This window comes from Chanodichthys erythropterus, chromosome 7, assembly GCF_024489055.1.
Source record: "Chanodichthys erythropterus isolate Z2021 chromosome 7, ASM2448905v1, whole genome shotgun sequence".
NCBI classification, from domain to species: domain Eukaryota; kingdom Metazoa; phylum Chordata; class Actinopteri; order Cypriniformes; family Xenocyprididae; genus Chanodichthys; species Chanodichthys erythropterus.
This window is the reverse complement of record NC_090227.1, coordinates 30,324,760-30,348,985: the sequence shown is the minus strand read 5'-3', so window position 1 is coordinate 30,348,985 and position 24,226 is coordinate 30,324,760. Positions and strand designations below refer to the sequence as shown.

Below are 24,226 nucleotides of genomic sequence, written 5' to 3'. Positions count from 1 at the left end.
TTCACACTATCGGTCGACAGTTTAAATACAGCCGATATATCCTGTCAATTAAAAGAGGGCAGGAAAATACACTGCATTTAGGCTTTGTACAAAAAAAAAAAATAGCTAAGAAACTAGTTTGATGTTCAATATTAATAGTAAATATGAATTAATATTCAAAAAATTAAGAAATATTAATTTAATCTTCAGAATTTAGTTATTGTGTGTTAATATTAATTTGAGTAATGCGTTTGTTTATAAATGATACCAGATACTCTGAATCAAGTTGATAAAGAGTTATTTGCATTTCTTTCAAAATATAATTAAAAACAATGATTAAATATGAATTATATTGAAATTATCATTAATTAAAAACCACGTATAAAAAGCCGAACCCCCAAACTATCTATCACAGCAGAATAATCGGTATCGGTGCATCTCTAATATATACTGTTTATTTAGATTTTATCACCACAGTAAAATGTATTTCTGCAATGATCCAGGATCTGGAACATATCCTCCAAAGCAGAAGTCCATATTCACATTGACAGGTCTGCTAGTTCCTGGTGGTTAAGACTTGCTGTTTACCTCACACCTGTTGACAAAACAGACTTTTCATTACTGACTGGAACGAGAAAGTTGTAATATTGTAGGTTGGACTGGTGTTACTGCTTTCAGCAGTCTCAATGTTCATTAATCAAAAAAAAAAAAAAACCTTCTTCCAAAATCCAAAATGTCTTTACTGAATCCAAGGTTCTAGTAATAAAGCTCATTCCAAAAATATTTTGATTTTTAACATAATCGTAAATACTTTAACACGACTGCTCACATTTATATGGTCATCCTGTAATGCAGTAAATGTATTCCAGGTCTTATATAACTGATGGTAAAAGTAGGCAGAGTGACTTCTGCTCTATTTTCTAAGTCATGGAAGCTGTATCTTTGTCTTTTTGGAGTCATTTTTGGTGCAGTACACGTCGCTGTTCACATACACTAAATGGAAAACTGACATTATTCAAAATCTTATGTGTTCAACACAAGGCAGCCATGTAGGTTTGGAACAACATGAGGGTGAGTATAAGATTTATTATCCATTAACATGTTGTTAGTGACATCTTTAGGACTAAGATATCAGATTGTGTTGTTTCTCACCTCTAACTGCTCTGTATGCACCAGAAGAGATGCAAGTTCCAGGTTTTCACTAAATATGTTCTTCAGCGGGACAGACCGATACCCTAATAAAAAAAAATACCAGATGAGAAATGCAACAGCTCAGAGACTTTTTTAGACTTTAAATAAAGATTGACTAAATCAATATTATGAAAGAAAGGTAATAAAATGAATGCTCCTAGTTCAGTGTTCCCAAAACTGGGGTTTACAATCTCCTGAAGGGTCATAAACCATGTACAATTAAAATAATAAAGAAAGATCAAAATAAAACACAAAAAATATTTATTTGTTTACCTGCATGAGTGACCAATAAGTAACTTTTTTTAAATGATATTAAAATCTCAAAAGATTTTTTTCCATGTACAGTAAATAAGTTTCATCTGACCAAACGTTTGGGAATCCCTGTTCTAGTTGATTTTGAAGCCTGGAAATTAAATGCTTGAGTATATACACCGATCAGGCATAACATTATGACCACTGACAGTTGAAGTGAATAACACGGATTATCTCTTCATCACGGCACCTGTTTGTTAGTGGGTGGGATATATTAGGCAGCAAGTGAACATTTTGTCCTCAAAGTTGATGTGTTGGAAGCAGGAAAAATGGGCAAGCGTAAGGATTTGAGTGAGTTTGACAAAGGGCCAAATTGTGATGGCTTGACGACTGGGTCAGAGCATCTCCAAAACTGCAGCTCTTGTGGGGTGTTCCCGGTCTGAAGTGGTCAGTATCTATTAAAAGTGGTCCAAGGAAGGAACAGTGGTGAACCGGCGACAGGGTCATGGGCGGCCAACGCTCATCGATGCACGTGAGGAGTGAAGGCTGGCCTGTGTGGTCCGATCCAACAGCTGTAGCTCAAATTGATCAAGAAGTTAATGCTGGTTCTGATAGAAAGGTGTCAGAATACACTGTGCATCACAGTTTGTTGCATCACAGACCAGTCAGGGTGTCCATGCTATCCACCAGAACTGGACCACAGAGCAATGGAATGGTCCTTCCTTCAGTGTGGATGTTACTTTGACACGTACCACCTACCTAAGCATTGTTGCAGACCATGTACACCCTTTCGTGGAAACAGTATTCCCTGGTGGCTGTGGCCTCTTTCAGCAGGATAAAGCACCCTGCCACAAAGCAAAAATGGTTCAGGAGTGGTTTGAGGAGCCCAACAATGAGTTTGAGGTGTTGACTTGGCCTCCAAATTCCCCAGATCTCAATCCAATCGAGCATCTGTGGGATGTGCTGAACAAACAAGTCCGATCCATAGAGGCTCCACCTCGTAACTTACAGGACTTAAAGGATCTGCTGCTAACATCTTGATGCCAGATACCACAGCACACCTTCAGGGGTGTAGTGGAGTCCATGCCTCGAGGGGTCAGGGCTGTTTTGGCAGCAAAAGGGGGACCAACACAATATTAGGAAGGTGGTCATAATGTTACGCCTGATCAGTGTATATAGTCAGTTCACTAAAAGAATTAAATATTTACAAGGCATATTGGTAGCTCAAATCCAATGGATGGATTTACCTGAGCGAATACCCCTGACAGGAAAAGTGGCCTGTGCAAGAAGCTTAGCATCAGAAAATGTGTCCTCCTCAGAAACCTCAAAGCGCAGGAAGGCCAGGTCTGGTTCGTCTACTTCAAAGCATTTTGGTTGATTCCCTTGGCCCAGCCACACTGGATTTAGTCCATTATCATCTGTGAAGGTACAGTACCAACATTGAACACTACTGTAATCTAAAACAAATTTTTCTCTCTTAATAACTCTCTTTCCACTTTCTTACTTAAGAGAGTAGTCTTGAAACTGTAGTCATCTACTTCATCTCCTGTGTAGGGCAACAGCTCAACCTTCACAAAAGGACTGACGATGTGGTCTGGATTGGGCAGATGCCTGGCTGCTATCACCTGAAGGGAACCATAGAAAATTGCTCACCCTGATGTCATTCAAAACCCTTAGAAATATTACTTTCTTCCGTGGAACACAAAAGGAAATCTTTCCCATTAAATCAAATTGAATGTGGACAGTCGGGCTACAAAATGACAGTTTCTCCTATGAGAGTCTACAAAAGAAAGTCATTTGGAAAGGTTTGGAACGACATGAAGGTGAGCAAATTATGACGTCATTACTATTACTTTAAAGCAGAGGTCTCCATACTCGGTCCTGGAGGGCTGCTGTCCTGCTAAGTTTAGCTCTAACTCCAATTAAACACACCTAAAGCAGCTAATCATGGTCTCACTAGGCCAGGCCTGGGCAAACTCGGTCCTGGAGGGCCACTGTCCTGCAGAGTTTAGCTCCAATCCTAATCAAACACACCAGAACCAGCTAATCAATGCCTTTGGGATTACTAGAAGGCTACAGACAGGTGAGTTTAATCTGGGTTGGAGCTAAACTCTGCAGGGCAGTGGCCCTCCAGGACCAAGTTTTGGAGACCTATGCTTCAAAGCAGGGGTTCCCAAACACATTCCTGCAGCCCCCACAACACCACACATTTTGTATGTCTCTTTGGTTTAACACATCCATTACAAGTCTTGGAGCAGGGGTGTCCAACCCTGCTCCTGGAGAGCTACCGTCTGCTTATCAAGCAACCCTGAACACCTTAATTAGCTAGGTCAGGTGTGTTTGATTGGGGTCGGAGTTGAAATCTGCAGGATGGTAGCTCTCCAGGAGCAGGGATGGACACTCCTGTCTTGGGCTGCGTTCCAGTTTTTTTCTTAAATGCCCTTCCCTCGCTAACTTCCCTCAGTCTCGTTGACTCGGATGTACGTCATTGCTTACGTTGCATGAGTGCCCACTGGCGGAACCTTTGCAATGGGCTGAACTAGAACGTCCTAAGCGCTTGATCACTTGGAATCTGCTATGGAGTTGATTTATTATTTATTTTTTCCCCTTACAAAAATTGTTTAATGCAGCATTCTACATGTATATATGTGTTTTAAATATTTAAAAAAAATAATTGATATATCATAGAGGTGTTTGTGTGGGTAAGTTATACACTATATGCGGTGACGTCATGATCGTGTTGCATTGTGGGTTATGGAGCTGCCTGAAGTGTACATATGAAGTAGACTTGCTCCATCTGTCCATATAAACTTCCCTCATCCACTTCACAAAGTGGAACGCACTTCAAAATGGTGGCAGGGATTCCCCCAAAGGGAAAAGCTTAGGGAAGTTTGCGAGTGCTTGTCTAAAACTGGATTGGAACGCAGCCCCGGAGTCTTGACTAATGAGCTGATGATCTGAATCAAGTGTGATTAAGGAGACATAGAAAACATGAAGTGTTGGGAATGCTCCAGGAATGTGTTTGGGAATCCCTGCTTTAAAGGGTTAGTTCAACCAAAAATGAAAATTCTGTCACCAATTACTCACCCAAATGTTGTTCCAAAACCATTTTTGTTCATCATCGAAACACAAATGAAGATATGATTGAATATGAACCAAAGTCTTATGGGTTTGGAAGAATTTTCTTTTTTGTTGTAACTAACATTGCATGGTATCAGTCATCATTCTAGAAAACATCAAACTGAATTAACATTATTATTTACCCTGATTCGGATGTTTTGTTTAGAAGGCTTCTTCTTGGTTGGATCTCGCATCCACTCTGGTTTAAGCACGTAACCTGTGCCTCCATTCAGACTGAAGAGCGCATTGTTCAGCTGCATAAACTTATCTGAAGAGAGATGCCATTGAGGTCAATATTTATTAGATGCATTTAGAGGAGACCGTTCTAAAGATCAACAATCATGCAATAGGGATACTATACAGCAGACATTAGTGTAAGCTATTCTTCTAATGTCAAGTACATGGTGGAGCAATAACTTAACAAGAATCTTACAGGAAAGTCAAGATGTTTATAGCTAGCTGAATATTGAGTAATAATAGTACATGTGGGTTAATGGCACAGAGATCTGAATGTATTGAGGGTATTTATCCTTCATGTGTTTTTTTTTTTTTGATCGGATGGCTATATCTGGCCATGAAAATGTCCTCTAGGACGCATTCAAAATGGAGAGCTATCCTGTCATTGATGCATACTTGACACAAAGGCCAAAAGCATCTAGTTTTCAAGGCCACATGCACAAACTTCTTTCCTTCCAAACAGAACTGTTAACAAAGCCCTCTATCGCCCCCTTGAGTACTGAGGTTTGTTACTCCAACAGTGTATGAACTTTAGAATACTGTGCAGGATTCATTTGAACTACTTGAATTACTTTAATTGTTTTTGTATTTTTGGAGATTGAGAGCTTCTATACCCATAAACTTTCATTGTATCCAGCTTATTTTTTTGTGTTTAGTAACTTCTGATTCATTTGCCACTATGGGTAATAAATGGAAGAAAACAACAAAATGCTGTAGAGGTTAAAATAATTTGCGCTACAAACCAGTGTGTTTATGATTATTATAATACATTAAAATAATATCATAACAAGTAGCTGTTTGCAGTATCAAGCAGCTTAACTTTTTTGTACAGCTAAAATAATTGGAAGCAGATGAGACAAACCACACACACACATATATATATATATATATTAAATAAATGCTGTGCTTTCTATTCAAAGAATCCTGAAAAAATACACATACATCACAGTTTCAAATATTAGCAGCACAACTGTTTTCAACCTTGATAATAATTTCTTCAGCACCAAATCAGCATATTAGAATGATTTCTGAAGGATCACGTGACACTGAAAACTGAAGAAAGGGCAGCTAAAAATTTAGCTTTGCCATCACAGGAATAAATTACTTTTTTAAAAAATACATTAAAATAGAACAGTTATTATAAACGGTAATAATTATTTCACAATATTACTGTTTTACTGTATTTTTTGTTAAATAAGAGACTTCTTTTAAAAACAGTAAAAGAAATCAACGTTTTTTTTTTCACTCTCTTCTTTCACGTACCAGCAGTTTGGAAGTTGAGAGCCACCATTTGGCAGCCTAATTTCCATGAAGGACAAGGGTCAAAGTTGGAAGAATCAACTCGCCCTCCGCTGGGAAACACACGGCTGAGAGCTGTGCAGTTATACTCCAGAAAGCAGTCTGGTTTCACCACGGTTTCATTCCCCTTTTTTGTAATCTCGTCATCCTTAAAGGAGCGAACCTCTTTGTAGTTGTAATTTTCTGAGAGGTCATAAAAGTGCAGAATGGAATAATAAATGAAATGAAATGTCCGGTTCAGTCACCTCAAAACATGTCTGGAATGTTTTAAACGAGGCCTTAAAATTGTTTTGCTTAATGTTGATGTGTTTGATACAGAACAGCTGCTTTTCATTTTTGTTTTTTTGTTTTTTTGCAATGTTCTGGAAATTACATACCAAAAGTCTTTTTCAAAGTCTTTTTGATAGATTGGCAGTACACCACCATGTTTGACATCTCAACAGCTATTTTGGTTTTGGACTCCATTTTTTCTATTCTCTATTTTGAGAAGCGAGGGAGATATTGTCAATGCACAGATATTCACAGGAATTATCAGTCATCAAAAATATATATAGAAAGGTAAAGTACAATATATATTCATAATCAAGCACAGTATCAGAAATTGAATGTGAGTTTGTGTAGCATCTATTGGGAAAGAGAGATATACTCCACACTTTGGATGATGTTGAGAACTGCCTTGTACCATTCCTCCACCTGCTCCAAGATCTCACTCGTGAACTCAATTAGTTTCAAATTCTCCTTATTCAACAGGGTCACCACGAGGGGTCTGCCATGTTTGGCATTGCGTGCTGAGGAGAGCCCATTAAAATCAACAAAGAATAGGGTATTAAAGTCTTATATTTTATTAACCATGAGGAGCTTTTTGAATGAAATAAAAAAGTTTTTTTTGTTTTTTAATGCAAGTCACAACTCTTTCTCTAAGCATAATGTGTATGTATGCAATAAGAAGAACTTACCAACAGTACACTTCAAGATATCCACCACACCTTTACATTGGTGACCTAAGGGATTGTCTTTAGGGACCTGAAACAATCACTGAGTTCAATTCACTCTCTGTATACAGAGTACATATGCATACATTTGCATTTGTATACGTTTTTAAATAAATATAATATTTTATACAAGTATATAAGTATACTAGTATATAATATTAGATAGATAACTTTATATTCTGTATATATATTGACTTTATTAAATATATGCAATGACTTTTAATCCATTATTTGAATTAATTATTTTTAGTAAACACATGTCAGATGCCTAATAAAATTTAAAAAATATATATTATTTAAATAATTGATTAAGTATTTAATATTTCACACACACACACACACACACACACACACACACACACACACACACACACACACACACACATGTTTGTTTTTGTGAATTGTGGGGACTTTCCATAGACTTCAATGCATTTTACACTGAACAAACTGTACATTCTATCCCCCTACCCTGCCCCTACCCCTAAACCTAACCCTCACAGGAAACTGTGCAAACTTTTACTTTTTCACAAAAACTCATTCTATATGATTTATAAACCCATTTACATTGTGGGGACCGCTGGCTGGTCCCCACGATGTAGGTGAACTCAGGTTTATATTACATCATGGGGACATTTGGTCCCCACAATGTAATATAAACAAAAGCACACACACACACACACACACACACACACACACACACACACACACACACACACACGCACACACACACACACACACACACACACACATATATATAAAACATTTGGAAACATTACAATTTTTTATTGTTTTGGAAAGAAGTCCCTTTTGCTCACCTTGGCTGTATTTATTTAATCAAAAATATGGTAAAAAACAGTAATATTACAAGTTAAAAGAACTGTTTTAAAATGTAATTTTATTTCTGTGATGGTAAAGCTGAATTTTCAGCATCATTACTCCAGTCTTCAGTGTCACATGATCCTTCAGAAATCATTCTAATATGCTGATTTGATCATTTCTTATTATTATCAATGTTAAAAACTGCTTCATTTCTTTTTTGTGTAAATGTTGATACTTTTTTCAGGCATCTTTGATAAATAGGAAGCTCAACGAACAGCATTTATTTGCATTTATTACATTTATTTATTACATATATTAAAGCATTTACTAAATAGAAATCTTTTTTAACATATAAACATCTTCACTCTTCATTGTCACTTTCGATCAATTTAATGTATCTCTGATGAATAAAAGTATTCATTTCTCTTTTTTTAATCTTACCACAAATGTTTGAATGGTATCATTGTTTCCACAAAAATGTTAAGCAGCAAAAACTGTTTTCAACATTGATAATTATAATAATAATAATAATAATAATAATAAATGCTTGAGCACAAATCAGCATATTAGAATGATTTCTGAAGGATCGTGCGTGTCTGAAGACTGCTGAAATGATGTTGAAATTCAGTTTTGTCATCACAGGAAAAAATTACATTTTTAAATCTATTAAAAACAATTATTTTAGATTGTAATAATATTTCACAATATTGCTGTTTTTACTGTATTTTTTTATTAAATAAATGCAGCCTTGGTGAGCATAAGAGACTTCTTTCAAAAACATTAAAAAACTAATGTTTCTTATATATATTATTATGTGTATGTGTGTCTATTATGTGTATATATACACAGCGTGCTGTTATACAGCCATATCGCACGGCCACTCGTGTGATATTGCGTTTATACAACAGTTCGACGGCACAAGTGTATAAACAAATAAAAACAACAACGGAGTGTCTTTAAAACCCTCTTTTGTGCAGCACTACTTCCTTCCGCCAAGATTATATTATTATCATGTAACTGTTCAGGACAAACAAGGGACTCATGATCATCTAGGTAACCACACACAGTATTAAGAATCAGTGGTTCACAAACTTTTGAACGGGGCCAATTTTAATAAATTCAGCTATTTTTTTTTTTTCTTGTGGACTTTATATAAACATCTTTTATGTAAAATATCTTACTCAGGACAGTACTAAACAAAAAATAACATGCTTTTTGTATGATCTCTCTTATTTTATTAAAATTATTCAACATTTTTTCAAAAACAGATTCTCCAAGTGGTTCATATACTTTTTCTTGCAACTGTACATAAATGTATGTAAAAAACTTTAGTATAAGTTTATACTACCCTACATTTTAAGACACTCTTAAAAGGATATTATAAACATAGTAATTTTCCAAATACTTTTTAGGGCCATTATATATATAAAACAAGTCCCACCACACATACCTCACTGTACAGCTCACTATCACATGTTGAAAGATCCTCCTGCAAAGGAAAAAGTTATCAACTACAGTTTGTATAGTCACAATTGTTGTATCTCCTTTAGGAATAATTGAAGTGGCTCTATGGCTAATTTCTTGCAATCTTTCACTCTCTCTTCTCTCACCATACAGAAGCGTTCCAATAATTGTGGTGTTACAGGGTAGCGCAGTTTTATCTTGCCGTTGAAAAGCTGCTCACGGAAACAGCTGACCATGTCTTCAAGGCTAAAAAACTCGTAGATGTCTGGCAGCACATACTTGCTGTTGTATCGGCATATCAGATAATGCTCAACAACCCCTTCAACTCTGTGTAACAAATAAGCAAATAAAGATACATGCAGAGATGAAACTGACTGTGAGGACAGTAAGGAAATGAAATGGGAAAAAAGCTAAGCAACCTGACTGAAAGTGCAAAGGTGTAAGGCTCTTCTTTCTGTCTGATGAGGAACGCTCCATCTCGAGGGATCCTTAGAAGATACTCTTCTGCTTTGGCTTGGCTCAGGTTACTGTAAAACCACCTAAAGATGACAACACAACTTTGTCTCCAGATGTTTCTGTATGTGTATGAATGAGAGTTTATTTTATATATTATATATTTATTATATATTATATATATTATTTATTTATTAAATATATATTATATATATTTTATTTTTCTTCTTACCCCATTTGGTGGTGAGACACAAAATTGAGCCGAGGCAGGAAACTCTTGAGATGTAAGTTGAATCCATCATACTCAATCAAATTTTGTCTATAATGCTCAATCAAGGCACACATACTTGGAAAGCACTGCTTGCTTGTCAAGAAGAAGGACGAGTGACCATTTTCTGAGGACCAGAAAATTCTGTAGTGCTGAACCCTCCTTCTGGTCCTACAGAGAGCACACAGACTATTATTTCAACATTTTCTATTTGCATTATTATTTTTTGTAAATAATATTGCAAATAGAAAATGATAAAATAGATACCCACATAAGCTAGGTACTAATCTGTGGTTTAATGCTATGTAAACATTGTAAAATAAAATTAAAAGTTGGTACTCTACCAATCAAAGAGTAGGAAAATGAACATTTATATTTTACATATACATATATATAGGCTACACAGTTTTTATGTTTGTGTGTGTGTGTGTGTACACAGTTGAAATGTTTCTTAAGTCCGGGATACACTGCACGATTTTAGCAATCCTATAAGATATCTGTCACGATCACCATCTGCCCCTGTCACGGCCTGGACTACATCTCCCACGATCCTCTCTGCCAGTCACATGTTCTCTCCTCGTTAATCACCACACCCAGCTGCAGCTCATTACACGGACTATAAAGGACTCATCCACACATCACCTCACCGCTAGGTCTTGTTTTCCCTGTGATACATTTCCAAGCTTTTATATCTTGTCTGCCTGTCTGTTTCCCATCTACGATCCTGTGCCGCCTGTCCTGACCTTTGCTTTGTATACTGACCTGTGATTGATATCTGCCAGCCCTGACCCACTGCTTGTTCCTGACTACGATTCTGCCTGTTCCTTGCTGTACCTGTTTGCTGTTATCTGACCCCTGCCTGTACGACCACGCTCACCTTTTAATAAAGCTGCATTTGGATCTTACTCTGAGTCCCGCCTTCGTTACAATATCGTAGGCTACAATGAATGTTTCTGTAGAAGAATAAAACATCATCAGTATGTGCTAGTGGTAAACAAAACACCATGTTGAATCACACATTGACAGTTTTTGACAGTTTTTATGTGTGCTGAAAAAAAGGAAGTGGCGAAAGAAGGAAAAGAGCTTGAGCTAAGCAGTTTTAAGTTTTAGCGCCATGGCGCGTTGAATTCATGTGGCATTTTTATTGGCTGGTCTGACCAGCCTGGTCAGTATGTTGGTTGTAGCAGCAAACACACGTTGCGTTGCGTTGCGTTGCGTTGATCATGCTGAATTTCTGACACTATCAGAAAATTATTGTATTCTCTCTTTGGTCGCAAGACTGGGAAAACGTCCATCTTTGAACCTCTCTTACTGTACAGCATAGCCCCACCAATTAAGAGCCACAATCACAGAAATCGGCACGATTGTTTCACAATCTTTCGTCTAGGACAGCAAAAAATCGTGCAGTGAATCCTGGGCTTTAGACTGATCATTTTATATATATATATACAGTATATTATATATGCTATATGGCCAAAAATGTTTCTGGAGCCTCCCCAACACTGCACATTTTGCATGTCTCCTTTGTCTGACACACCCATTTGAGGTCTTGGAGTCTCAATTAATGAGCTGATGATCTGAATCAGGTGTATTTGAGACATGGAAAAGATGCAGTGTTGGGGAGACTCCAGTAATGTGTTTGTGAATCCCTGCTATATGGTATATATACACGGAAACAGCTAGATAACCGATACAAATGCCTTTGTTGGACCACATAATGTAAGATAAAAAGAAATTAAAAAGGCATAAGAGTAATGAAAGGTTATGCAGAGTACCAGAGGGAGATACTGTAGTTTCTGATGAACTTGTCACTCTCTCGCACCAGAAAGGTTCCATCTTTTCCATCCTTCCCTTTGCAGAAATCATGCAGCAGTTTTTCAGCGGTTATTCTGCCCTCAGCCATCCGTCCATGAAACCAGGGCTCTGACAGGTGCAGGTCTGAACCGTCCTGAATGTTTCAGGAAAAAAAAAAAGAGAGAGAGAGATCATGAGCGAACAATCTCTCAAAGTGGCTTGTTTTCACAGGAGTTGAACTGACTGTTTTTTAAAAAGAGAATGATTGTAATCTTCTTCACTTACCATCGGACTGTCTTCCTCCTTCTCTTCAGAATAGTACAGCTTATTATCTGATATAATGCAGTCGTGCTTGTAAAACCTCTACATTAAAAAAAAAAAACATATTATAAATTATCTGAATATGAATATTGGGGAAAAACAGATTTTTCGTTTTAATTAAAATTTATTTAAAACTCACCATATCTATTGGATCCCAGATGCAAAGCTCTCCTTCCTTCTCCAATACCTTGTTTTCTTTTGCCTTTCTTATCTGCTTTAAAATATGAAAAATCATAAATTTTGGAAATGAAAATATGAAAAAATGTCTTTTAAAACTTCACTGAGATCCTTTGACACATTTAGCAAACGTATTTTAAAATTGTTTAATGGAAAATAAAAATTGCACCTTCTCCCTGCAAGCGTTTCCGATTTTCCTGAAGCTGTCTAATTTACTTCTCGCTACCCTGTTTCCATTTTCTTCCTCCATCTGTTAAGATCAAATAAAAAATTACATGACATATGATCAAAAATTACAGAAAAAAAACCTCATGTGCATAAATGTGCATTTATTCAATTAGATATTATGCTAAAATGAGGACAGTCATTAAGTGAGATCCATTCTAAAGTGTTATCATTAGTTTGATCTTTCCATTTTTCTGTCACACATCAGTGTTCACACAAGAATATTGCAAAACACCAAGGTGACTAGGATTGTTTAATTACATTCGCACTGAATAACAGCTTTGAAAAACAAATCAGATCTGGATTTAGTGTGAACAACCTAAATTCCCCAATGCACTACTTAATGGAATTTAATTAACATAAGAATCTAAGATAGTGATATTAGAATTAAACATAGAGCTAGGGTGGTTTGTTACATAAATGAGATAAGCAACAGCTTTCATTTTGAACTCTATATGTGGAGGGTGTCATGTTTTGTGGATACCTTATCGGTGTGATCGCTCTCGTTTATTTTTTGGTGCTGTTGAAGAGAATAAGTAGATAATCATGCATCTGACAATGATGAAACTACAAAAATGTATATTCTCAGGCTGCCACATCATGACACTGAAATTGTCATCTAAATTGGAGACTGAAGAAATAGGAGGATTTCTGCAGTTTTTCCTTCTAAAGTTGGTTCAACCACATAAACTGACAAATTTGAAGGTTTTTTCTACCTTAATGATTATCTTGCCCTTCAGCTGGTTTGGTGAGGGTAAATGTTCTGCTTCTGGATCCAGTGGCTCGGTCAGGAGCTTGTCCTGGAAAACATCTTTTAGCATCTGAGCCATCACTTTCTGTTGCTTAGGTTCACAGTGTTCTTCTATGGACAGCACTACAGGATACCTGCCAAAAGGAATTAAAATGAGTGCTGAATGTTACATTTACAATGCACAGTGATAATGTCATTGAATGTGTATTGTTGTTGATGATGACTTACTCAGATGTTATAAAAGCATGATCATTGATGGCCTTCACCACATCCTTAAACTTTATCTTGGAGGTCATGGTGCGACCATGGAATATGACAGGTTCATCTGGACCATCCCAGCAGTCCACTGCATTAAACACAAAAGAAAACATAAAATAAGGCATGATAACAAATACTATTAATTATAACCAGTTTTGGGGGTAATGCATTACAAGTAACATGCATTACATAATAAGATTACTTTTTTTGATGTAACAAGTAAAGTAACGCATTACTTTATATATTTAAACATTAATATTTGAGTTACTTTCTTTAGAAAAATAATGCATGCTACTTTTCAGTTTAATTAATTTGCTTAATTTTTTTTTAACTACTGAATTAAAATAGCATTAAAATCCATAATGTAGTCACAGACAAATACGCACAGGTAATATAACCCTTAATGTTATCTTTTGTGAGATCTTTTGTATGGCATACATAGTTCTGGGGGCCAGGAAATATTCAGAAAATAACAATATTCTAAATGTGTTTTTAAAAGGAAATTAAAATGTATGTAATATAGGCTTTGTTTACTGTGTTTAACACTTGCAAAAAAGAACTTCTCAGTAAAAAAAAAAAACACCTGCAAGGCCAGGAATTGAGCAAGCCTCAGCCTGATGAAAAAAAAAAGTAACGTAATGCATGACTTTCCATAAAAAGTAAATAAGTAACGTAATTAGTTACTTTTTAGTGGTAGTCAAATATTGATACATTACTTTCAAAAGTAACTTTCCCTAACACTGATTATAACCACACAATATTAAAGTTTCCAAAAAAGAAAAATGTTGGTACCACTAAAATATAATTATTCAACATGAATCCTTACATGTATATGAAGAAAAACTGGACTAAAAATTTTAAATGTAGTAGAAAATGTCTGAGAAACACACTGACACTCCACACAGCGGCAGCCCAGCCTCAGGCAGCGCACATAAGCTTCTGTTGAGGACACACTGCGCACTTGATCTCCAGTCAAATATCTGTGAAAAAAGCAAAACATGTGAAGTAACACAGGAAGTTCATCATGAAGAGGAGGAGCTGCATGTGTGTCACGAGCATGAAGAACAGCAGCACTGACGTGTTGTGAGAAGAGTTGATCCAGTAGTGAGACAGAGGATTGTTCATGTCCAATGGGCAAATCTCTGAGAACTTCTCATCCCAAATTGAGTTTTCTTTTGAGAAGAGAAAACAGAGGAACTACAAAGACAGAAAGAATTTGTTTACATGCAGAACAAGATTAATTTGGTGTGATGACATCAAACTAAACAGGTCTCTAGCCTGTACCTCTCCAGCAGTAAACTTTGGATAATCAGTCTTCCTCATGGTGTCATCGATGAAGATGGTCATCAACTCTTGTATCTTATTAAGATTTTCGGCCCAGGTTTCCTACAGACAGAAAACAAATGTACGGCTCATTTTAATAAAATATTAATTTTCAACATCAGCATATTAGAATGATTTCTGAAGGATCATGTGACACTAGACTGGAGTAATGATGCTGAAAATTCAACCTTGCCATTACAGGAATAAATTACATTTTAAAATATGTAAAATAGAAAACAGTTATTTTTTAAATCGTAACATTTAATATTTCACAGTATTCACAATATCAAATAAATACAGCCTTGGTGAGCACAAGTGACTTAAATACATTAAAAAAATCTTTCTGAACTCAACATTTTGAAAAGTAAGCTAGATGAACATGATAAAAGATAAGATAATATACTTTGGTCTTACCTTCTGTCTACTTAAAAGAAAGTTTTGAAAATCAGAGATGGGAAGTACAGAAGATTCAGGCCTATCAGTATTACTGCAGAAAAATACATAGAAAAATAAATATGGTTTTCAAGGTACAGTTACAATTAACTTAATTTCAAAAAAACAAGTAAACTTCAATTTCTTATAATATGGCTCATTTTAAGCACGAAATTGAACTAAAACAACAGACATTTTTTACCTCATTGTGAAAGCTGCAGGCCCCTTTTCAAACTCTTCTAGCAACTAATAAAATGATTAAAATGATAATAATATAAATTAGGCTTGATGTTATACAATTCCCTTAAATATTTATATCATATTTAAAGTGCCCCTATTATGTCTTTTTTAAGGTTTCTAATATTGTTTTGGGAGTCTCCTACAACAGGTTTACATGCATGCAACGTCAAAAAATACCTTTGTTTTCTCATAATATACATTTAAAGCTGCAGTCCCTAACTTTTTTTGGTTAAAAATGATCCAAAATAAATTTTTGAGCAAGTACATAACCAGCCAGTGTTCAAAACTGTCTCATTATCTTAGCTCGATTCACAACGGTAAACTTGTAATAATGTTTTATAATAAGAGCGACATGGTGGATTTCCGCGGGAAATTTGAGCATGCAGCAGTTCGTCTGTGCGTCATTACGTCACGTCCGTAAATAGAAAGGAAGGAGTCCAGGCAAGTCGGTTTTATCACGTGACGACGCTGCTTGTAGCGGATCATTTATACCCTTTTCTCACAGCAGCCGAAATAATTAAACTTTTCATTTTGATGGTGGATTGTAATCCAGAAAGGTCCAGATGACAATCATCAGTGACAACTGGAGATTCACCCGTAGTCAAAAAGCAAAAGACTTTGGATTGTTGAGTGGCTACAGAAATTGAAATCTACAGGTAACGCTAATATACACATAGTCATAGTAATGCTGATGTTGTTAACATTAACGATTTGAGAACAACATTTTTTTCCTCAATAAAAAATATTTATTGTAGGTCTAATGCTTTTTTCCTCAGTTGGTCAGAACAAAAGTGGCAGCCATGTTACTTACTTGTTCAGATGACATTTTCCGGTGAAAATTCTTATATTGGTCATACTTTCAAGATGTAGAAATTGTGATTCTGAAGTTCAGTATCCACACCGATGCGGTGACTGACAGCAAGCATTAGATTCATCCACGCTGACGAGCTGTGCCGAGGCACAACGCACGTACAGATATCTGTTCCGCATATGACTGCAATTGCAGGTTTCAATCAAGAGATGGCGACAAAGAGGAAAAATCACGGACTGCAGCTTTAATTTCACCTCAGTTCTCAAACGATTCGTTAGAAGCAGTTCAAAGAATCAGTCTATCTAAACCCCTCCTTTCCGTGAGCCTACACTGCTCTGATTGGTCAGATGGCCCAATCCTTTGAGATTAGTCTACTGCTTGTACCGTGCACCCATTGCCATAACTGAATGACAGCTATTAATTCGCAAGACACAATGTATGGACAGAAAAGACAGCATGGATTTTACCGTATCAATTCAAGCCAGAGTCCGACGATGAAACGTGTGAAGTAGTCGATCAACCAGAAACTGATTCACAATCACGACTGGAGTAGGACATTTCTCTATGGTGTCACCTTAGTTTGCGTTATGTATAAGACGACGTGATAGCAGTGTAACTGTTATACTTTAAGTAAGTGTATCTGTGGGAACTGTATCAGAATGCCTAGAGAAGCTGAAAACCTCTAACATAAGATAAACATTTAGGCCAGATGTGTACACAGACTTTTTCATTATAACTTTTAACAAAATAAAAATGGCTATATCATTGTTTGACATTACAATGTTTACAGAGAGAATACTTCAACTAGTTATCGTGGACTAGCATCTTAACATCCTGTTACAATACAGATAGAGCTCCACTCTACTGTAATAATAAAAACGCAAAGGAAAAAAACAGTTTGTTTTGTATGTTGTAAACTTTGCAGGATGTTTTCATTCACTTTGTGCTATGTTACACACTACATGAAAGATAATTTTCAAAAATCCATAACAGGGGCACTTTAAACAAGTGAATCTTAGATTCAATATCACAAATAACATTCATATATAATGGAAATGATACTCAAATAAGAATTTAATAAAATGAAACATAAAAACTTAATTGCACACTCACCACTTTCTGGTTTTCAAATATTAAAAGATTGTAGAATTTGTGAAACTGCTGAAAATCCAGGACATAATCTTTTGCTCCCACCTCCTGAAAATGAAACAATCAGACTTGTAATAAATGTTAATGTGTTCTTAAGCAAATAATTTATTTTTTAATTATATAAAATGTACATCTTGAGTTGCTTTGTATAAAATCATCTGTCAAATGTAATTAATGTAAATGTAGAATTTAGTGAAATGCTTTATTATTTGTACCACAAATCTTTCCTCCAGAAAACGTCCACCTGGTACAGTGATGTTCATTTCTGGCAAGAGAGACTTAAGCTCTTTCAGGGTGATGCTGTAAGAAAAAGAAACAGATGACTACAGTGAGACTGAATTAGAAGCTACAATGAGACTGGATGAGAAGCAAATGAAAGAGAAAGAGGAGAACCTATTTTTCTTTGTCTTATCAACCGAGTACATCTGCTTCCACAGCCAACTACAGTAGAGGGAAAAACAGAATGAAATTTATATATGATTTGTGTTACGGTTTATGTGTGTGTGTGTGTGTGTGTGTGTGTGTGTGTGTGTGTGTGTGCTTTTGTTTATATTACATTGTGGGGACCAAATGTCCCCATGATGTAATATAAACCTGAGTTCACCTACATCGTGGGGACCAGCCAGCGGTCCCCACAATGTAAATGGGTTTATAAATCATATAGAATGAGTTTTTGTGAAAAAGTAAAAGTTTGCACAGTTTCCTGTGAGGGTTAGGTTTAGGGGTAGGGGCAGGGTAGGGGGATAGAATGTACAGTTTGTTCAGTGTAAAATGCATTGAAGTCTATGGAAAGTCCCCACAATTCACAAAAACAAACATGTGTGTGTGTGTGTGTGTGTGTGTGTGTGTGTACCTCTCTATAATCTCTGGTGTGTGAGCCGCCAGTGTCTCCTGTCTGAGTAACTCCAGTCCTGTCAGCCATTTTTCTGCATCGTCCACTGAATCAGCTGTGGAACAGCAAACACCCAGCTAACAAATAACTAATAAGTAATAAAAACGTGATTTCTGAATGTACAAAACGTCCAGATTTTTAAATGTCTTAAAAATATTGTTGGTTATGCGAACATTCCATTTGATCATTTTGCAAACATAATGGGAACATTACTTTTGAATGTTCTCTGAACGTTCTGAAACAAGTAATAACATTTAAAAACCGTTTGACGGACATCCAACTGAACGTTTCGGGTAAAAATGTTATATGAGGGATTTATAAATGATGTTTTTGTGCAAACTTTTTGAGAACATTATTAAAGACCAGATAATTTTGAACAATTTTTTTTAACATTACTGGAAGAACGTTTGTTTATAACTTTGAGAGAAACTTACCACAATTCTAGCGGAAGTTTTAAGAACGTTCCCTGTTAGCTGGTTATCATCACAGAATAAACACAACACTATCATAATGACTTAATGAAGTAATGACACCATAGACATTATGTCTATGGGTGAGACGGTCATGATCGTTCACCACAGTACACTTGAGGACGTCACCTCAGGGTGGCTCCAAGGAGACCATTCCGGTAAGTGTGCTATTGCTAGCATAGCTGTTTACCAGCATGTTTTAGATGGTGGTGATGATAGTGTACTGCTATTCTCATCAGGATTTTTAACTAGCTTAACCAGCTAGTCTTTGGTCAACCAAAAAGACCAACATTAGCTACATTTTGCTGGTGAAAAATATCCGTATGCTGTTCCTAAGGTAAATAGCTTAAACTAGCTTGGACCAGCACAGTTCAAAAGTTTGGACAATAAGATTTTTTTAATGTTTATGAAAAAACACTCACCAAGGCTGTAATTATTTGATCAAAAATACAGTAGCAGTAATGTTGTAAAATATTATTACAATTTAGAATAACTATATAGTTTTAAAATGTATTTATTTCTGTGATGCAAAGTCTTCAGTGTCACATCATTTTTCAGAAATCATTCTAATATTCCAATTTGCTGCTCAAGAAATATTTCTTATTATTATCAATGCTGAAAACAGTGTTGCTTAATGTGTATATATATTTTGGATTCTTTTATGAACACAAAGTTAATAAGAACAGCATTTATTTTAAAATATATATTTTTTGTAACATAAATGTATTTACTGTCACTTTTGATCAATTTAATGCATCCTTGCTGAATAGAAGTGTTTTTTTTAAAGAGTGGTAGTGTAAACATCCTATCTTTGCTATGCATGTACAATGTGTGAGGAACATTTGCATACCGTTTAGACTCAGTGACTTTAAAATAAACTCAGATCCATAGAAGATGGTGAAACATGTTTTGCTGTCCCGCTGAACCTCTTTTTCAGACTGGCAAAAGATTCTTCTAAATTTACTCCCCCTGCTCTCGTTAAATTGCTGGAAATCCTTGAATGTCGCCCACTGACGAACCTCCTTGAGCTGAAAAATGTCCACTGCAAATATACAAACACACATAGTAAAATGAAATTATACAGAGAATTATATCATCAGTATAATTATTCCTTTGAATAACTAAATACCAGTGCTTGCATAAGCAAATGTTGAAGATCAAATAATAAGGTTTCTGAAAAAATTAGGTCAGAATTAGAGCTTAAGTATAGACCAAACACTTTATTAGTAATTATTATACAATAATAAAGCTGCTATTTTAAAAAGTATTGCTCTTATTCAATTCTAAGTCTAATTTGTTTTAATCATTTAGCTTGAACACTGTATTGTCAGGAAGTAACTTACACACTTTGACTATCCTGTCTCTGGAGCGTATCAAGGCCACCTGCATGGTTTCCATAAGGACCTGGACAGTGAATCTCTCAGGCCTCTGCTGATATACCATCATTTCAGTACCCGTCTGCAGATGCTCAATAATCCGACTCCTCTCATCCTCTATCAGCTCACGCCGCTCACTGCCAGCCACCATCACTGTATCTGACACACACATACACACACACACACGTTTGTTTTTGTAAATTGTGGGGGCTCTCCATAGGCCGCAATGCATTTTATACTGTACAAACCGTACTTTCTATCCCCCTACCCTACCCCTAACCCTAAACCTAACCATCACATGAAACTGTGCACACCTTTATTTTCTCACAAAAACATCATTTAGTATATTTTTATTAATTAATTTACATTGTGGGGACCGGTAGCTGGTCCCCACGATGTAGGTGAACTCAGGTTTATATTACATCGTGGGGACATTTGGTCCCCACAATGTAATATAAACAAAAGCACACACACACACACACACACAATTACAGGCACTTACAGTAAAGAGGCAGTGCTTTTGCATCATTCTCTACACAGGCTGCTTAAAAATAAATGTTCCAAATGGGGGGGTTTAAAAATGTATGTTATATTTATTAAAGCAATAACTGTGTTAAAAGTTAGATTATTCAAATAATGTATATGCAGACACACTTACCTTCCAGTTTCGGTGCGCAAATCATATTGAGAAATAACAAGATGGTGTCTAGTGGTTATTCTCCAGACCAGGTCTTGAGAAAAATCACATCCTGTGGCATAAAAAGCTTTCTAATTTCCTATGATGAAAAGCAAGCATTTCCAGAGGACAAGAGAGAGAAAAAAAAAATCACCAAAATCATCTTCACGGAGTTACCTGTGAATTGAAAATATTAAGTAAATACCTGTATTTATGATGCCACAGACCTCCAAACCAATATTTAGAAAGCTCAATCTTAGGTATAAGAATTCTTTCAAGCAGAAACTGAGAATCATGTAAGATAGACAGTGGCACGGACACTGTTTTAAAACAAGGGGTGGAGAAAAATATGAAGAATTGGTGAAAAGAAGAGGATTTTACTGGAAGGGAGATTGTGTGAGAGATATGTCTGATGTGCAATTTTCTCAGCTTAACAGTTTTCACGAAATACCCTTAATAGGTCTTTAGGTTTCTAGATCTTGAGAATTTGTTTTTGCTGCACCAGAAAATAAAACATTATGGGCCAGTTTCACAGACAGTGCTTAGGCTAAGCCAGGATTAAGCCTTATTTCAATAGGGTATTTAAGTAGCTTTTATAAACATACCCTAGAAAAAAACATTACCTGTGTGCATCTTGAGACAAAAAAAATGGCACTGGCATATTTTAAGATATGTGTTTCAGTTAAAACAGCTCAAACATGCATTTTAGTCTAGGACTAGCTTAAGCCTTGTCTGTGAAACAAGGGGTATTTTTTAAGTTACAAGTTACAGAAACTTAGTTATAATAATCATACTTTATTTGCTCATGTATTAAAAGCATCCATTTAAATTGTTTTATTAAAGATGTTAAAGAATTACATAAAACAATTTTAATTTACTATCATTGACATCATTTTCATTTTAGTTAATGTTTTTGTCATTTTTGTTAGGTTTTCTATATAGTTATGAATTTTTATTTCAGTTGTAGTTATTTTAGTACATCAATTAAGTGAGAAATTAAATGAGAAATAAAATAAACTAGCTGAAATAAAACAAAGGTTTTCAGTTACATTTTGTTATTTATTTATATATACTTTATATAAATATTTATTTATATATACTTTATATACTTATATATTATATTAATATTTTATATACTTTATATATATATATATATATATATATATATATATTAATATATATATATTAGGGCTGTCAAAATAACGCGTTAATTTCGATTAATTAATCTGAGAAAAAATAATGCGTTAAAAAATTAACGCTGATTAATCTATTCCTATTTTCTATGGGGGTTTGTACGGCACTATGTGGTACTATACAAATAAATTAAAATTGCAATTTTTTTATATATATATATATATATATTTTTTTTTTTTAATTCTTTATCTTGATCAACCTTATCCCTCCCCAGACAAACACTATTTTCAGTACTGTACTGTTCTGATTGGACCATTCAAACTCAATGGATGACTAGAGCAAAGCTGTCTAGGAAATTGCATAATGTAAATGTTGGTTAAACGGTCTGCTCAGTTGCAGAAATAAATGCTTGCATGACATTATGAAAGTTAGATATATGCCAAGCACTTTGTTTCGAGTAAGTCACCATCTGAAGTAGCAGACTGCAGCATCAAATCACCGCATGATTACTAAAATACCCCGTTAAAATCGACAAGGTTAAGCAGGCTTCTTACATCTTTGTAACACTGTGTAGGTGACGCACCATCACCATTCTCTTCATAAACTACTGAAATTAACTTTTACATTAAGATTGTGGATTTCATTTTCAACTGAAGTCTGTGGGGTAGCACTTTTACTACCAGTTTCATAGATTTAAAGGTGCTACAGAGGATCTTTTCGTCGACTGAGAAATCAAAGACTGTTAGTGAGTTTTTGAAATGAGCGCATGCGTAAGAACAGCCCCCCTCCTTCACAGCTCATTTCGAGGGAACGCCTCCCAAAACTCATGCACGAGTATTGGAACACGAGTGTTTACCACCGGCATTCGCTGTGTTGTGTTATTGGATTCATTATGTCGGACTCACCGCAGGTAACCAAAGTCCCTTTAAGACGAGTCATTTCACTCGGTGGCCATCTTTGAAACGCCTCTCGGGCATCCTGGGCATCATGCAGCTCCTATCTCTTTGAATGGGGAAACATCAGATTCTCCAAAACTGTTCGTCAACCTTACGATTACATTTGATATTTGATCACCAATGAAATCTAACAACAACCGACTCATATATTTAGTTTCTAAATGCTCGAATCATGAAAAAAAAATATTTTTTTCAGGCTGGATCAAGCTAATGCGCATGCGCAGACCTTAATGCGCGTCTCTTCGGAGTGACGCGATGACTTTACCAGTCGCGATTGGCTCTTGGCTTTAGAAGGCGGGACTTATTCCGCCATATTGCGCGTTACACTTATTCCCATTCAAAACAATACGAGTGACACGTCTTGTGTTATTCTATAGTCTTTGAGGTAACTCATAATCTGCAGTTGTTACTCCTGTCTCCTGAGTGTGGAAAGTTACTGGAGCGTGCAGCCACGCACGTCTCGCACAAGGAAAGTCATTGCAGTGATTGACAAGCCAGAGGGCCAATCGTTTACGTGATTGGCTGATGTTTTTAAGGCCCTACCTCATGCACAGATGATGTATATTAATTTTATTCCTTTCAGTGCACCTAATAAATAGTCTTTTATCAGTTAGTAAAGACAGTTTATTGCAAAAATGTATAAAACAAAACATCCTCTTTAGCACCTTTAATACATGGCTCTATGGAATACCTGGTACTTGATACTTTCTACCAAAGTCCCTTTAAGACAAGTCATTGTAGCTTAGGATAATCTGAGCACTGCCTATAACTTTTATTATGAGCACGTCTATTTGCCTCGTCATGACGACTCGCTTGTTGTAGTCCTCACTTTTAAGTCGCTTTGGATAAAAGCATCTGCCAAATGAATAAATGTAAATGTATTTCACTCGGCGGCCATCTTTGAAACACCTCTCTGGCATCCTGGGCATCATGCAATCTCTTTGAATGAGGAAACATCAAATTCTCCAAAACTGTTTGCCAACCTTACGATTAAATTTCATATTTGAAATCACCAATGAAATTTAACAACAACTGGCTCATAAATTTAGTTTCTAAACACTCGAATCATGACAAAAAAAAAAACTATTTTTCAGGCTGGATCAAGCTAACGGCTGCTAAAGTGACGCGATGACAGACTATAGAATAACACAAGACGTGTCACTCGTA

The 24,226-nt window shown here is 35.8% G+C and overlaps 1 protein-coding gene across 4 annotated transcripts; it reads right to left on the bottom strand.

The window, feature by feature from the left end:
• Positions 1 to 9: 9 nt before the first annotated feature.
• si:ch211-260p9.3 (1-phosphatidylinositol 4,5-bisphosphate phosphodiesterase gamma-2) lies at positions 10 to 21,384 on the bottom strand. Of its 4 annotated transcripts, XM_067390153.1 has the most exons (33): positions 21,175 to 21,380; positions 20,952 to 21,069; positions 20,261 to 20,452; positions 19,768 to 19,959; positions 18,409 to 18,502; positions 17,949 to 17,996; positions 17,771 to 17,855; positions 17,520 to 17,603; positions 15,558 to 15,601; positions 15,338 to 15,410; positions 14,885 to 14,986; positions 14,679 to 14,797; positions 14,495 to 14,580; positions 13,571 to 13,688; positions 13,308 to 13,476; positions 13,076 to 13,111; positions 12,536 to 12,616; positions 12,329 to 12,403; positions 12,154 to 12,231; positions 11,850 to 12,022; positions 10,039 to 10,245; positions 9,773 to 9,892; positions 9,500 to 9,680; positions 9,340 to 9,378; positions 7,035 to 7,101; positions 6,730 to 6,866; positions 6,456 to 6,555; positions 6,043 to 6,261; positions 4,686 to 4,810; positions 2,927 to 3,047; positions 2,670 to 2,840; positions 1,132 to 1,214; positions 10 to 574 (listed from the first exon to the last, which is right to left on the bottom strand). In XM_067390153.1, the coding sequence occupies exons 2-33, from the start codon at positions 20,974 to 20,976 to the stop codon at positions 569 to 571; spliced, it is 3,450 nt and encodes a 1,149-aa protein (XP_067246254.1). In that variant the 5' UTR covers positions 20,977 to 21,069; positions 21,175 to 21,380; the 3' UTR covers positions 10 to 568. The 4 variants fall into 4 exon arrangements, with proteins under 4 accessions (XP_067246254.1, XP_067246255.1, XP_067246252.1 ...); XM_067390151.1 differs by lacking the exons at positions 10 to 574; positions 1,132 to 1,214 and adding an exon at positions 1,267 to 2,524 and having other exon boundaries at positions 21,175 to 21,382; XM_067390152.1 differs by lacking the exons at positions 10 to 574; positions 1,132 to 1,214 and adding an exon at positions 1,268 to 2,524 and having other exon boundaries at positions 12,329 to 12,400; positions 21,175 to 21,381.
• Positions 21,385 to 24,226: the final 2,842 nt, after the last annotated feature.